Source organism: Rhinolophus sinicus, linkage group LG18 (genome assembly GCF_036562045.2).
Source record: "Rhinolophus sinicus isolate RSC01 linkage group LG18, ASM3656204v1, whole genome shotgun sequence".
NCBI classification, from domain to species: domain Eukaryota; kingdom Metazoa; phylum Chordata; class Mammalia; order Chiroptera; family Rhinolophidae; genus Rhinolophus; species Rhinolophus sinicus.
The window spans coordinates 17,244,661-17,259,716 of NC_133767.1; the positions used below are offsets into that span (position 1 = coordinate 17,244,661).

Here is a 15,056-nt window from a genome sequence, read left to right on the forward strand (position 1 = left end):
GGAAGGGCGGCCAGGGGCCGAGCAAGGGGCCGGCTCCGGGTCTCGGGAGAAACCGCAACAGCTTCGCCCTCCTTCTACCGAGGCCGGCGGGCGCCCCGGAGGAGGGTAATTCCAAGGTCACGTGGAGACGCCAGCAAGCCTTTGATGAAAGAACTTCGGGGTTTGAAGGACTGGTATCCTCGAACAGCGCTAGGCAGGAAAGAAGGCGGGGAAGGCGGGGCCTGGTGCGTGGATTCGGAAATCTTCGGCCGAGACTCGGCAATCCTGCCCCAACTCCGGCCTCCGGCCTCGGGCCGGGCTGATCCGGAAACAGCCGAGCGGATCCGGAAACAGCCGAGAGGACCCGGAAGCGGTGAGCGCCGTCACCAAGGAGTGCGGTACCCCGCCGTTTGCGCAGAGGCGATGGCGGCAGCTGCGCCGGCGGCCGCGGGCGAGGATGGCCGACGACTGCGGCCGGGGGCTGGTACGTGAAGGCGCGTCCGTGCACGCGAGGGGCGGTGAAGCCGGAGGCGGGGCCGAGCTCAGCAGCCTGCGGATGGGGGCTGGTGAGGAGCGACTGGAGAAAGGGGCGGGGCCACGCCGCCGGGTAGGAGGGGGCGGGGCCTGGAGTCGCCGGTGGAGGGGTAGGGCAGGTGAGAGGTGGAGCCCAGTGAAGAAGGGGCGTGGCCTTGTGGGCAAGGGGCGGGGTCATTGGACCGGAGGGGTTGTGTCAGAAAAGGGTGGGGTGAACAGAGGGACTGGGAAGAGGCGGGGCTATTGTCAACAGGGCAGAGCTAGGCGACAAGGAGGCGGGGAAGGGGCGGGGCCAGGTGAGCGGCGGGGCTAGGGGACCGGGCGTGGACCGAGGCTCAGTACTACTAGGTTTCAGGACTTTCGGATTTGGTGGCCTGAGTGATTGTGGATCCCAGGATGATGGGAAGAGAGGCTGATCCCTGTCCCCCACAGTGCTGGATCCCCAGCCCCAGGATGAAGCAAAGGTTGAAGCTGAGTCAGGGGAGCTCGGCCGACTTCGGGCTGAGCTAGCAGGCGCCCTGGCAGAAATGGAGACCATGAAGGCTGTGGCGGAGGTGAGCGAGAGCACGAAGGCTGAGGCTGTGGCTGCAGTGCAACGGCAATGCCAAGAGGAGGTGGCCTCGCTGCAGGCCATCCTGAAAGGTGAGGCAGGGTCTCTTTCTAGCCTCCCCATGAGCCCCATAAGCACTAGTGCATGACCAGAAAAGGGTCAGGGGGACAGATAAGCTATGGGGTAGGTAGCAGCGCACCCCTACCCCCACATGCACTGACTTCCTTCCCTCCCTCTGTATGTACTTGGGGTGTATCACCACCCCTTAGGGCCCCAGATCCCCCAGCTTCTTTTCCTATTTCCCCCTTGTCCTCCGGTCAGAGGCCAGAGTCTCTGAAATAGCTTCCAGTCCTGTCCCACCGCTCTGCTTCCACTGCCCCTGCTGTAGTGACGATCACAGCAACAATCCTGGACGGTTGCCACAGCCTTCTCACAGGTCTACCTCTACAATCTGGCCTTGACATTGGCCTCCAGAGTAAACTTCCTAAAATGCCCATCCCACCATGTCATTTCCTTTGATCACAACTACTCCTGGCTCTAGACTTCTCTGAGGCCGTATTGTCACATTTCAGGCATCCACACGCCCCCTGTACAACGGGGTTGTCTCCTCGTATGACTTACCCTGTTAGCTACTGTCATGCAGGGAGTTATGCGGGGTGTCATGCGGGGTCTTAGCTCCCGCTCCCCCCATAAGAACGCAGGACATGGTGAGGCCAAAAAGGAACACCCACAGAGCCATAGGTAGGGGAGTCACACCACTATATTCTCGCTGGTGGCTGGGTTGGAGACACAGGAAGCAGGATCCACACGATCTGCAATCCACCGTCCACTTCTCTGCCTGCCAACCAACCCCACTTGCTAACTGTAATCTGTGCTTGCTAGCTCAGTCACCATCTGCTGCTGACATAGCCACGGCAGTTATATTAGTGACCAATGGCTCACTGTTACCGCTGACGGCCAAATAGCCACAGCTGATGGCCATCTGATCACAGTTGATGGCCATTTACTACCCGAGTGAGCACCTTTCCACGTGAGGGCAAGAGCCTGGAAACTGCACTCCTGGTTTTGTCCCCACACTGCACCTCTACAGGGTCTCGCCTCACAATCTACGTGACAAGCGTCTTCTGTGAGGGGCCCTGTGCGAGGAGCCTGGAGGTGAATGCAATATCCTGGACACAGCCAGGCTCTCTGGGCACAGCCAGGGTTTCTCAGGACACCACCAGTCCTGGGCACAGCCAGACTTCCTGGGCTTCTTAGGGTACTACCAGTCTACCTGGGCACAGCCAAGGCCTCTCAGGGCACTGCCACTCTCTCTGGGCACAGCCAGACTTCCTGGGCTCAGCCACAGCCTCTCAGGGCACCGCTACTCTCTCTGGGCACAGCCGGACTTCCTGGGCACAGCCAGGGTTTCTCAGGGTACCATGCTGGAACAATAGTGGCTCACAGCCAAGGTGCTTACATATTCTCAATGGCGGCGGGTCGAGACACAGGAAGCAAACATCCACCAGTTCCACTGCATGGTGGTATGTTCCCAAGCAATCAGTCAAGTGGTCCATCAAATCGGGGATGGAAGGCAGTTCCCCATAGTCCACAGTCATTCGCCAGGGCTGTGCTCTGGCCCCACAACGTGTGCCCTCTCCGCAGGGCGAGGGCTCCAAGTCCTCCCCAACCTGGGGGTGAGGGATGACTTTGACCTCACCCTCATTTTCCATGGAGGACTTTGCAAGCGTTTCCTCCTGGGACTACAAGTCCCGCATCCGGGCTGCCTCAGCAGGCATTTCCCAGCCCACAAGGCCCCAACGACCTTTGCTTTCCCTGGCCTATGCTGGTTGGAGAACCATCCACGTCTTCCCACCCCTCCACAGGGGTCCAGCTCTCCAGCAGCTGCTCCTCCTGGTCTTCCTGAGACTGAGTGTTCATACGCACAAACTACTCCACCGCCCTTCGGAGAGCTTTGGCCGGCACCGTACCCTGCTTGCTGCGCCATGTGTCATGCAGGGTGCTATGTGGGATCTCTGGTCCTGCTCCCCACATAAGAACGCAGGACATGGTGAGGCCAAAAAGGAACACCCACGGAGCCACTTGCTAATCCGCGCTTGCTAGCTCAGCCACCATCCGCTGCTAGCGTAGCCACGGCAGTTATATTAGTGGCCAACGGCTCACTGGTTACAGCTGACAGCCAAATAGCCACAGCTGATGGCCATCCAATCACAGTTGATGGCCATTTACTACCCGAGCCAGCACCTTTCCACATGAAGCCGAGAGTCTAGAAACTGTACTCCTGGCTCTGTCCCCACAGCTACTTAATATTTGTTCTTTAAATATATCCACTTTTTAAAACTGAACGTACATGTATTTTAAAGGAAACGTCCTGTCCCTATAAAAGAAACTGTCCTAAATCATCATCATAACAATAATGATAAGAATGCTGGCTAACATTTATTGAGCACGTACTATATGCCAGGCACCGAGCTAAATGCTTTACAAGTGTTGACCCTCCATAGCAATCTCTGTGACATGGGAACTATTTTCCATCTCCATTTTACAGAGGAAGCGCTGAGGCCCAGAGTGGTTAGTTAACTTGCCCAACGTCATACAGCTAGAAAGCAGCAGAAGATTTGAACCCAAGCAGTCCGGTAGCAGAAACTGTACCTCTTTTTTTTTTTTTTAAACAGGGTATATTACAAATTTGTGTAAGCAATAACTTAGTTCACACCATGTAATAAAAAACTACCTTAATCAAAATACACAAGCTTTTGTGGGTTCTAAACTGAAGGATTTTTTTTTGTTCTGCAGAATCCTTAAAACCTGTGGCACTTAAAATTGTTTAGCCTTTCTACTGAGAGGTAAATTATACACAGCAGTGATGAAACAGACCAGTTGTCTTTTAGGAGTCATTCCAGCTTTGTTCAACAATGGCTGAAACTCTTTTCTCATCTTGTGTGTTTACCTGATAAAGTTGTGCTCCTGGCCATTGGCTGGACTGCTTGGATTCGGCAGAACCTTTAATGTCAGTATGTGCTAAAATAAATAACTATGCAAATAAAAAATAAGTACTTACTACTGTTACTAGATATTGATTGTTATGGGTATATATTAATAGGAATAGATAACATATCTTCACCATTATTATGTACCAGGAGTAGGGTTGAACACCCAGACGTGATCTCTTTGGATCCTGTAACAGCCCAGTGGGGTACTTGTTAGTGTCCCCATTTTGCAGCTGGGGACACAGACGAGAGGCTTATTGATCACCCAGGGCCATCTCGCCACTAAGCCCACTCTCTTAATTGTTATAGTAATGGTCTCATAGAGCAAGCACGTCAGTGATGGAGAGCCCCCACTCGCCCACAGAGGGGGCCAGTGCGCTGACCCCCCCTGCCCTTCCTGCCCCACCAGACTCCATCAGCAGCTACGAAGCCCAGCTCACGTCTCTGAAGCAGGAGCGGCAACAGCAGCAACAGGACTTGGAAGAGAAGGAGCGGGAGCTGGGCCGCCTAAAGCAGCTGCTGTCCCGGGCTCACCCCCTGGATTCCTTGGAGAAGCAGATGGAAAAGGTTGGGGTTGGAATGGCCTCCCCCCACCCCCACCCTGGGGTTTGGAAAGGTGTTGAGGCAGCCAAAGGTGACTGTGGGGCAGGGGGGTTGTGGGGGTGCCACCCCATTATCCCTGGGAGCAGGGCACCCAGTCATCATTCCAGGTGTAGCACCTGCTAGCTCCACACTTAGCAAGATGCTGGCGTGTCGCTTACTAGTGGCTTGGCTGGGTTCATTTACCTTCAAAATTAAGGGCCGTCATGCAAGGGAAACGGAGCTGACACTTGGGGACGCCTCTCACGCTCTAGGTAACTGATAACAACGGAGGCGCCCCAGCCTTTCCCCTGAAAGTAAGGTCCATCCAGTCCATTTCACAGATGAGTAAGATGAGGCTCAGAGAAGGTCAGTAATTCTCCCCGGCTTATGAACATGAAAAGGAGATTTGGGACTTAAAAATCTAGGCAGTCTGGTTCTCAGTTTTTTGTCCTTGGTCTCTACATCACCTCCTTTATTGGTGTGATTAAAAGTAGTAGGAAGCACATATTACCAAGCTCTTCATCTTTCAAAGCAAGTTTCTGTAGTTACCTCACTTGGTCCTCACAGCAGCCCTGTGAGGAATCTACTCTCCTCACTTTATGCACGAGGAAACAGAGGCGCAAAGAGATGGACTAAATCACCTGGTTAGAAAGGCAAAGATCCAAACAGGAGCTCGAGAAAGGAAGGCATCCAACCCACCGCTTCCCAGCACAGGCTGCTGCTTGCATCAGTATTCCTCCAGGAGCAGTTCACCAGGGCGGTGAAAGCGAGGGCTCTGCTAAATGAAAGCCACCTGGGGCAGAGGAAGGAGCAGCAGGTCTAGAATCAGGCAGGTCCCTTCCTGACCCAGCGCCTGCATTCAGCCATCGCCCATCCACGGCCTGGGCGTCTGCAAAGCTTGGGCTCCAGGGCTTCAGATGAGATCCAGAGTGTTTTGTTGGGGCCGCCCAGGCTTCCCCTGCCTGTTGCAATGGTTCACTTACGAGATTTGGAGGGTTAGAAAGAGCTTGTTTGAGACAGGTTTTTAGGGATTCACAAAATAGAAGTGGCATGGATTGGAAGAGGATGGGTGATTGGCAGTTTTCTGCTTTGACGAACAGGGTGGATAGCAGGACCATTCTTGCCAACTTAGCACTCGGGGGAGGAGAAATGGCGTGGCGAGTTGGTTCAGATTTGGCTCTACTAGGATAGAGGTGCCTGTGCGATATCCGAGTGGACACGTCCAGATACTGTTGCCTGTACAAGATCAGCAAGATCCTAAGCCTCAAAAGAGACTGAGACGAAATAGCGATACGGTGGTGACGGGAGTGTCACCCAAGTCAACAGTGGCGTCAATGAGATACAGGTTTATTTTTCTTCAAGTTCAGAGATAGATGTTTCCATGAGTGATAGGTCAGCTCCACACATCATTAGGGAAGCCGCAAAACGGTTGTTCTCAGGAGCATTTGAGATCTTGCTCCCCAGCATATATTGTCAGTTTGGCTCAAATAAACTCATAAAAAAAAAAAGGTGGAGGGGAATGGCCGGTTAGCTAAGTTGGTTAAAGCATGGTGCTGATAACACCAAGGTGGCCAGTTCGATCCCCACATGGGCCACTGTGAGCTGTGTCCTCCTTTAAAAAATAAAATAAAATAAAAATAAAAAAAGTCATTAGGAACTCGGGCTCCTCCTGTATTGCTGTTTTGCCATAGGTAGCTTACTGCCTCATCATCCCAGATGACTGCTTGAGTGCCAGCCATCACATCCACATCCTAGCGAAGAAAGGAGGAAACAAAAGCACACCTTCTCTCTTGAAGGAGTTGTCCTGGAAGTTGCACATGTCATTACCTAGGACTTAGTCATATGGCCGTGCTGAGTTACGGGGAAGCTGAGAAACGCAGCCAGCTGGTATTCTAGAATTTAGGCCATATACCCAACTAAAAATGTTAGGTTCTATGAAAACAGAAAGAAATGGATGTTGGGGAAGAAAAGTATGGTGAGCAGGTGGGCAATGGGAAGATAGTTGTGACTCTGGCCCCTTTACCTACCATGTGACCTGGGGCAGGTCCTGGAGCTCCCACAGCCTCTGTTCTTGTCTCTAAAATGGGGGTGCTCTGTGCCGTCTTGGGAGGGACTAGAAGAGCTAATGTACCTAGAGAAAGCCGTGGGGGCCTGCACTCAGGAGGGGTTCTGTCACTGCCCAACCCCTCCCTCCTTCAGGCCCATGAGGACTCGGAGAAGCTTCGAGAGATCGTGCTGCCCATGGAGCAGGAAATAGAGGAGCTGAAGACGAAACTGCTGAGGGCGGAAGAGCTGATCCAAGAGATCCAGGTAAGGGAGCAGCCAGGGACCACCCAGGGGGAAAGGGGCGCTGCAAGACCCTGGCCCCCCAGCCTCTTCCCTGCCCCCCTTCCTTAGAGACGTCCCCGGCACCCTCCTTCCCTGCACGGCTCCGCAGAGTTGCTGTCTCTCTCCCGGGACTCGTCTCCCCCACTGGAGCCTCTGGAGGAGCTGAGTGGAGACGGGGGTGCGGCGGCCGAGGCATTTGCCCACAACTGTGACGACAGCGCCTCCATCTCCTCCTTCTCCCTTGGTGGGGCCGGCAGCAGCACCTCCATACCCCGCAGCCGCCAGGGCCTGAGCCCTGAGCAGGAAGAGACAGCCTCTCTGCTGTCCACGGGGACCCTGGTCCCTGAGGGCATCTACCTGCCCCCTCCTGGTTACCAGCTTGTTCCCGACACCCAGTGGGAGCAGCTGCAGGTGGAGGTGAGTGCGGTGGGTGGAGTGACCAGTCTACGCCTGGGCACCCATCTGTCCCTTCACCAGACACTACTGAGCACCTGCTATGTCCCCACCCGAGCGCGAGCTGGGATCCCACAGTGAGAAAACTCCTTCCCTCTCAGTGCTTCCTCCTCAGGAGGGAGCCAGACCCACACACGCACATGGGCACATGAGGACGTCAGTGTCCCAGAACAAACAAATAGGGTCACGGGGTAGAGACCGGCAGTGCCAGAGACTAACCTGGACGGTGACAGAGGCATTCTTCAAAGATTTGGGGGCAGAAGGAACTGCAAGTTCAAAGGCCCTGGGGATGGCCAGACCATGGTGTGTCTGCGGCATAGGAAGGCCACGGAGAGGAGGAGAGATGACATCAGGAACGAGGGCAGGGTCCGCAGGAGGCCAGCCCAGTGCCGTGAACTTGGCATTTCAGACGGGAGCAGTGGGAAGCCTCTGAGGGAGAGGCCTGCTCACTTGAGGCTTTTAACAGACCTCTTGGGCCTCTGGAGGAGTGGGGGCAGGGGCAGCAGAAGCTGGTGGCCAGCTGGGAGCTGCTGACATCGTTTAGAGGAAGGTCGTGGCGGGCCAGAAGTGGCAGCAGAGATGGAGACAAGTGGGTAGCTTTGGAATGCCCTTTGGAAGCCGACTGGCAGGGCCCGCCCCTGGGTGGGACGTGGGGAGTGGAAACAGAAGAGTCAGGACCAGTACCTGGGCCTTTGGCTCGAGCAGCTGTGTGGATGATGGCACCCCCCGCTGACGTGTCAGAGGCATGGTGAGAAGGGCGTCCTGCCCTGGAGGGTGACACTGAGGCCGGGGTCTGGCAGGGGCGGCAGCTGCAGAAGGACCTGGAGAGCATCAGCCGTGAGCGGGATGAGCTGCAAGAGGGCCTGCGACGAAGCAACGAGGACTGCGCCAAGCAGGTGGGTGCAGCCTCTGCCTCAGCCCCGCAGAGCCTTTGGCCGCCTGCCTCTGGGTCCCGACTTCAGCCCTGCCCTCCTGTCCCCACAGATGCAGGTGCTCCTGGCCCAGGTCCAGAACTCAGAGCAGCTGCTACGGACCCTGCAGGGAACTGTGAGCCAGGCCCAGGAGCGGGTTCAGTTGCAGATGGTGAGGGCTTGGGGCTTGGAGCAGGAAGGAAAGGCATGTGATGGGAATTGGTTGGCGGCGGGGACACGTGTAAGCTTGAGGCACCTGTCCCGCCCCCAGCTGCTCGGGCTGCACCTGGAGCTGGTGTCAGATGGGTAAAAGGGTTTCTAGGGTACCTGGCCCTGTGGCCGGAGCAGGAGCTGTGCCAGACGGAACCCATTATGCATCTGCTCTGGAATCTTTGTTTTGTTTCCCCCTTCTTCTGCCTTCCCCGCCCCCAAGCTGTTGTTTCTGTCTAGTTGTGTAGGACACAGCTCCCTGGCCCATGCTGGTATTATGAGCCTTGCACTGGTCGCCGGTCGTTGGTCAGCTGCTCACAACAGCTCACGGCAGCTCTCGCCAGCTGCCAGCCACTCACGATGGCTGCTGGCCACTCACTGGTCACCCGCCGCTCATGGCCTCACTTGGCAGCCCAGCTCCAAGGGGAGCTGTTGTTTACAATATTAGCTGTAGAGGGCGCAGCTCACGCCCATGTGGGAATCAAACCGGTGACCTTGGCATTTAGGGGGGCATGGCGCTCCAACCGCCTGAGCCACCGGGCCGGCCTGCTCTGTAATCTTGACCTCATCCACAAGCTGGGAGCCTTACCCCTGCCTCTTGAAATGGAGATAATGGGCCCTCGCTTGCAGAGTCATGAGAATTAAGAGCAGGGATTGCAAAATCAGAGACTCCCCAAGACCAGACGGGAGATGTCAATGATTGAACGGACACAGGTGTGAGGCAGGAAGGAGCAGCGAGGGAACCCGGGACACCGGGACACCATGCACAGGGGTGGCTCCCCCCTCTTCTGGCCGCTGACCGCTGACTGCAGCCTTTTGAGAAGGCAAGCTCAATGCTGCCAGGTTTTCGGATTTGTCAAGAGAAGCCAAAAGTCTGGATATTTGTGTATAGTCTCCCAGTTTTCAGTTAACAACGAATTTTAGGTTTTAAAAAAGATATGGACCAAATAAAACACCTGGCGTGGCCTGTGGCTGCCACTGTGTGACTTCCATATCATTGAGGAAGGTGTGTAAACAGCTGGGGGGCACAGATGTGTAATAAAGGCTCTTCCTTCCTTTCTCAGAAGGGGGGGGGGAATGCACGGACTCTCTGGCTGGGAGCAATGCCTGGAGGAAGATTCAGGGTTTGGCCCCACAGGGGACAGGGGACATCTTGCCCCCCCTCATCGCTTCATACTAACTGTTCATCCCCAGGCAGAGCTCGCCACCTCCCACAAGTGCCTGAGCCACGAGGTAAAGCGGCTGACTGAGGAAAACCAAGGGCTCCGGGCCGAGCAGCCGCCCTCTCCAGCCCCCTGGGTTCTGGAGCAGGAGGAGTCACTGCCCAGCTCGATCACGGTAAGGAGAGCGTGGGCACTGAGAGCCTGGGGGCCGCCCTGGCGGCTCTTCTCCACGCACAGCACGGCACTGGCCTGGGACCATGGGACGGGGACAGATCCAGGCTGTCACATGTTAGCTGTGTCGTCACCTTGGCCAACTCACTTGGCTTTTCTAAGGCTCAGCTTCCTCATCTGAAAAATGGGCCCACACCTCCTCAGCATTGGCGTGAATGGACAATGAGTTAACAGAATGCCTGATATGAAGGCAGCAGGGATTTGGTTTATTTTTAAGTGACACGAGCCCCACCAAACTGAAGTGATTATCGTCTTTGGCTCATAACCAGCTCTCATCAGGGGTGTGTGCATGGCTTTTGTTGATTGAATTTATTAATGATATAATTTATTAGTAAATTAATTTATTAAAAATAGGAAGATCCCCTGGAACCCTTGCCCACCCTGAGAATACCACTTACATCTCCTTCTGTGCCCCCCATTCTCCTTGGTTCTGTTTCCGCCGGCCTGAACTTGACCATCCCCTTGCTCTTTTCTGGTACCGTGTTTTATTACATGTATGTGTCTGGCTAAACAATGGAGGGCTGACTTCAGTTGTTTCTGAGCTTTATGAAAGGGTGTCTTGCGCTAGGAAACCTGGGGCTTTGCACCATTCCGTGGTGGGGGTGGGGCAGGGGCGGGGCGCTGCCTGCTGTCACCCTGTCCCTGCTGGACCGGTGTCCTCGTTCGCTCTCCCCACGACTGTATTTGGGTTGTGTCCCCTGTTAACAGCTTCTTTCCTCCCTCCCCCCCTCCCCACAGCCCCCCCCATCTAGCAGGTGGCCCTGTGGCCCCTCCCACGCCCAGGTGACTTGTATCCTTCCCAGGAGTTACAGCAGCTGGTGCACCGCACGCGGCAGGAGGCGCGGGCCCATCAGCAGGCCCGGGAGCATGAGGCCGAGCGCCTTCGGATTGAGATCGTGACCCTGCGGGAGGCGTTGGAGGAGGAGACGGCGACAAGGGCCAGCCTAGAGGGGCAGCTTAGGGGACAACGGGAGGAGACAGGTGAGAGGAGGGGAGGAGCCACCCTGGCCCCGATGCCTGGGGAGGACGAGCTCCCCCAGGGCACCACCTGGGCGCCAGCAGGGGAGGGGACACAGTGCGACAACAAACCTTAACCTCCCTTCTTTCCTTTCCACACAGAGGTGTTAGAGGGTGAGTATGGGCTGGAGCGGGGTGGGGGCTGGGGCAGGAGGAGGGAAGACAAGGGCCTGACCTCTTGCCCTGCCCGACTTCTAGCCTCCCTGTGCAGCCTGAGGACAGAGATGGAGCGGGTCCAGCAGGCCCAGAGCAAGGTGAGGCAGAAGTCAGGCCCCATGGGGATGACATGGGAGGGGCGGCACGTGGGCGACAGCCTAACCAGCCCCCGGCCCTTTGTGTCTGCCTCAGCCAGGTGGCCTTGAGGCAGCCCCCAGGCTCGGGCCCCACAGAGGAGGCCAAGTCAGGGCTGCTGTGGAGGGGCTGCCCTTCCCTTCAGCCACACATGCTGCCATCTGACCCAAGACCCGAGCCTGCGTTCTATCCCCCCAGGCCCAGCTCACAGACCTCCTCTCAGAACAGAAGGCAAAAGTGGTGCGGCTGCAGGCTGAGCTGGAGACCAGTGAGCAGGTGCAGAGGGATTTCGTTCGGCTGTCCCAGGCCCTGCAGGTATGGCATGTCCCCTCCCACCAGGCTGCCAGGATTCCATGTGACTTGTCCTGGGGCGTGCAAGGGCAGTCCCCCAGCTAGGGGAGCCTTCCTCCTTTGGGGGCCGCATGGTCCTTTCCTCTGAGCTGCTGCTCAAAAACGTTCCAGCTCTCGTGTGTCGGTCATGGGAAGCCCCTCGCCCAGGGCCTGGCACGTGGGCATGCTCACTGTGTCGGCTGCACACACCTCACCCCACGCTTCCTCAGGCTGTCCCCTTAGGACCATTTCTTCCCTCGAACCTGGTTTCACCATGGTTGGGGGATGCAGGGCCCCTGGGGACACTGGCCCTGGGCCCTTGCTCCTTCAAGGGCTGGCCAGGGGAGGGGCCGCATTTCCCCACCAAGCACCCTCTGCCTCCCTCCCTGGACTCCACAGGTGCGCCTGGAGCGGGTCCGCCAGGCAGAGAGTCTGGAGCAGGTGCGCAGTATCCTGGACGACGCGCCCTTGAGGGACGTCAGGGACATCAAGGACACCTGAGGGGCCAGGGCCCACCCACCCTGGGGAGACTGCCTTTCTCCACTGCAGAGCCATGAGGCCTAGGCTTTGGGGGGGGTCTCAGGATGGAGTCTTCTCCCTCTCCAAGTCTGGGGTCCAGGGGACAGGGCCACCACTACCCTGCCCCCCCCAAGGACTCCTCCTAAGACTGGCCGGGCCTCCTGCTCCCAAGGACGACACTGGGTGAAGGTCCCAACTCCCTCCTGGAACCAAAGGTGCAGGCTCAGCCCTGTGGCTTTCTGGCTGCTATGCTGCCTCCTGGGTCCCAACCCCCTAGCCCGTCCCCTGTCCTCTTCCCAGGGGCACCGCCTAGCTGTGCGGGGTGGCTGGGGGCTCCCTCCACATGCGTGCCCTGGAGAGGCGACTGCTTTCTGGGCTGCGTGACACTAACGTGCTTGTCCCCAGGGGCCCCACGACGGGCGTGGAGACAAGGCCAGACTTTTCTGTCATTTATTTTCAATAAATAAGCAGCTCAGCTCAGGTGGTCGCCTTGCCCCTGCAAGCCCCAGGGGGTCGGGGAGGGGGGTTTACAAGGGTGACAGAGAGGGTGGGTTGGAGGGGGAATGAAGAGGGAAGGGGACATTGTGTTTATAAACAGAAGACTGTCAAGGGGCGGGAACATGGGGTCTGTGCCACAGCTCTGGCTGAAGATGCATCGCTATCAGGGTGGGGAAGAAGGGCAGAAGGGCTGGTTACTTCCTTCTTTCATCTTCCGGATCTGGAAGGAGAGAGGGAAGGGGTGAAGCCAGGGGCAGGGCAGGAGAGGAAGAGCCCCTCCCAGGCTCCCTGTCCCTGTCCCCACCGACTCACCTGGAGGGTCGCACCAGCCCCCCCATACTCACCTGTGTCCCCAGACCCCACTCCTCCCAACCACTGCGCCCCAGCGGCAGAGAGCGCAGCGCCAGCCAGCGCAACGCAGCGCAGCGCAGCCCAGCAGACGGTGGTGCCCAGAGGCCAGGGCAGCGGCCCTCCCCCAGCTTGGAAGCGCGGCTGTGGCAGTGGCAGCAGTGGCTCCAGGTGGAGCTGCGAGCGCAAGTGACCTCGGGTGCCACCCGAGGGGGAGAGGGGTCAGGTGGGGGGCACAGCAGCTGGGGGCGAGGGCAAGAAGGGGGAGTGATACCTGTGACACGGTTCAAAGAGATGGAGGAGGGGGAAACGGGTTATCCTATGGCCAGAGAGGACAGAGAGACAGCGGTTACTGAAGGAGGGAGGTGGGCGTGGGGGCCAGGGAGCGTGTCTGCACCAGGGGTGGGGCGGGGAGGAACGGCCCGGTGGCATCTCCCTGGCTGACAGCGGTCCTGCCAGGACCCAGAAGACACACCCGCCTGAAAAGGAAGAGGGTGGGGCGGGCGCCTTCGCCGCGCAGCGCGGGGGGCGGGGCTGTGCTCTGGGCCCGGGGCTGACACGGCCCAGGACCGCGGGAGCCTTACCCTCCAGGTAGTTCCGAGCCACGAACTTGAGCAGTTCGTCGAGCCCGATGACTGGCAACGAGATCTTGAGAACCATGAGCCACTGGGTGACGTCCAGGGCCCGGAGCTTGAAGATCATCTGGAAGGGGCGGCCCGAGGCGTGAGGACAGGTGCCCCGGGGCCGGCCCGGCCCCACCCTCCCTTCGTCCGCGCCTCTGGTTGGAGGCGGCGCTGCGAGGGGCGGGAACAGGGCGCTCACCGGCAGAGGGTCCACGTAGAGGATGAGGAAGTGGAGGGACATGGAGAGGCAGATGGAGCCCAGCAGCCAGATGTTCACCCAGGGCGGCATCCGGACGAGGGACTGGTTCTCAGACAGGCTGCAGGGAGGCCGCCGGCGGAGGCGAGGGTGGGAGACACAAGGAGAAAGAGCGGTGAGGGCGAGGAGGCGGGGGGGGGGGGGGGGGGGGAGCGGGGGGGGGGCAGACCCCACCTGTTGAGCGCATTACACATCTCGATGGTGACCAGCACGGACAAGGCCATGGTCATGGGCTCGGGCGCCTCAAAAATCTCACACTCCACACCCTCAAAGTCGGGGTTGTCTTCCGTGCACTGCATGAAGTGAGTCTGCAGGGGGAGGGGGGAGGCGCTGGATCCCAGGAAACCTCCCGCTGGCCTCCTGCCTCCCGCCCCTCCTCACCCCTCCTCCTCTTCCTCCTCCTCCCCTACCAGCTGGTTGTAGCTGACGTGGGGCCCGTCCTCCGCGTACAGGAACCACCAGGCAGCTGCTCCCACAGTCGCTGCACCCACGTAGCCTGTGGTAGAGACAATGGGAGTCAGGGGGGCAGGGCTGGGGATATGGGGGGCATCGAGCGGGCCTTAGGGCCATGAACAGCTGGTGAGGGAAAGGAACGGTAAAGCCACCCTGGGGGGCTGGTGTCCCAGAGAGGGGGTGCATCCCGGGGGTTGGGAAGGAACGTAGGTCCCATTCTGCTCACCCCCAATCGCCATGTAGCGGAAGAAGAGCCAGCCACTGATGAGGGGCTCCTTGGGGCTCCGGGGGGGCCGGTCCATGATGTCCAGGTCAGGGGGGTTGAAGCCCAGAGCTGTGGCCGGGAGCCCATCAGTCACCAAATTGACCCACAGCAGCTGCACAGGGATCAGAGCCTCAGGTAGCCCGAGGGCGGCCGTCAGGAAGATGCTGCAGAAGGAGGTGGTCACGTGTCGGCCCTGCACCCGGCCCCGGGCTCACCCCCATCCCGCCCGGGCCCCTGGGTGCCCGCCCTGGCTGCTCACCAGACCACCTCGCCCACGTTGGAGGAGATGAGGTAGCGGATGAACTGCTTCATGTTGTTGTAGATGGCCCGGCCCTCCTCCACCGCAGCCACGATGGTGGAGAAGTTGTCATCCGCCAGCACCATCTCGGAGGCCGTCTTGGCCACGGCTGTGCCTGAACCCATGGCAATGCCAATCTCGGCTTTCTTCAGAGCGGGGGCATCGTTGACACCATCGCCTGTCTGAGGGGACAGAGAAGCTGGGACCCGGCCCCTCCCACTCAGCCC

The 15,056-nt window shown here is 58.3% G+C and overlaps 2 protein-coding genes across 3 annotated transcripts in view; one reads left to right on the plus strand and one right to left on the minus strand.

Moving 5' to 3' along the window:
- On the plus strand, positions 1-12,568 carry RABEP2 (rabaptin, RAB GTPase binding effector protein 2). Its single transcript, XM_019754701.2, has 13 exons — positions 1-463; positions 946-1,155; positions 4,463-4,620; positions 6,835-6,945; positions 7,033-7,380; positions 8,217-8,312; positions 8,401-8,499; positions 9,732-9,875; positions 10,735-10,912; positions 11,051-11,062; positions 11,147-11,202; positions 11,438-11,554; positions 11,969-12,568. The coding sequence occupies exons 1-13, from the start codon at positions 145-147 to the stop codon at positions 12,068-12,070; spliced, it is 1,950 nt and encodes a 649-aa protein (XP_019610260.2). The 5' UTR covers positions 1-144; the 3' UTR covers positions 12,071-12,568.
- ATP2A1 (ATPase sarcoplasmic/endoplasmic reticulum Ca2+ transporting 1) overlaps positions 12,525-15,056 on the minus strand; it is a 15,677-nt gene continuing 13,145 nt past the window's right edge. The window contains exons 16-23 of one of the 2 annotated variants that reach the window (XM_019754695.2): positions 14,791-15,011; positions 14,493-14,695; positions 14,224-14,309; positions 13,988-14,121; positions 13,757-13,874; positions 13,519-13,636; positions 13,209-13,253; positions 12,525-12,806 (exon numbers count right to left, since the gene is read on the minus strand). In XM_019754695.2, coding sequence (XP_019610254.1) covers positions 13,249-13,253; positions 13,519-13,636; positions 13,757-13,874; positions 13,988-14,121; positions 14,224-14,309; positions 14,493-14,695; positions 14,791-15,011 — 885 coding nt within the window. In that variant the 3' untranslated portion in view covers positions 12,525-12,806; positions 13,209-13,248. The remainder of the gene's footprint in view (positions 12,807-13,208; positions 13,254-13,518; positions 13,637-13,756; positions 13,875-13,987; positions 14,122-14,223; positions 14,310-14,492; positions 14,696-14,790; positions 15,012-15,056) is intronic. The other variant, XM_074322896.1, reaches the window with a different exon arrangement.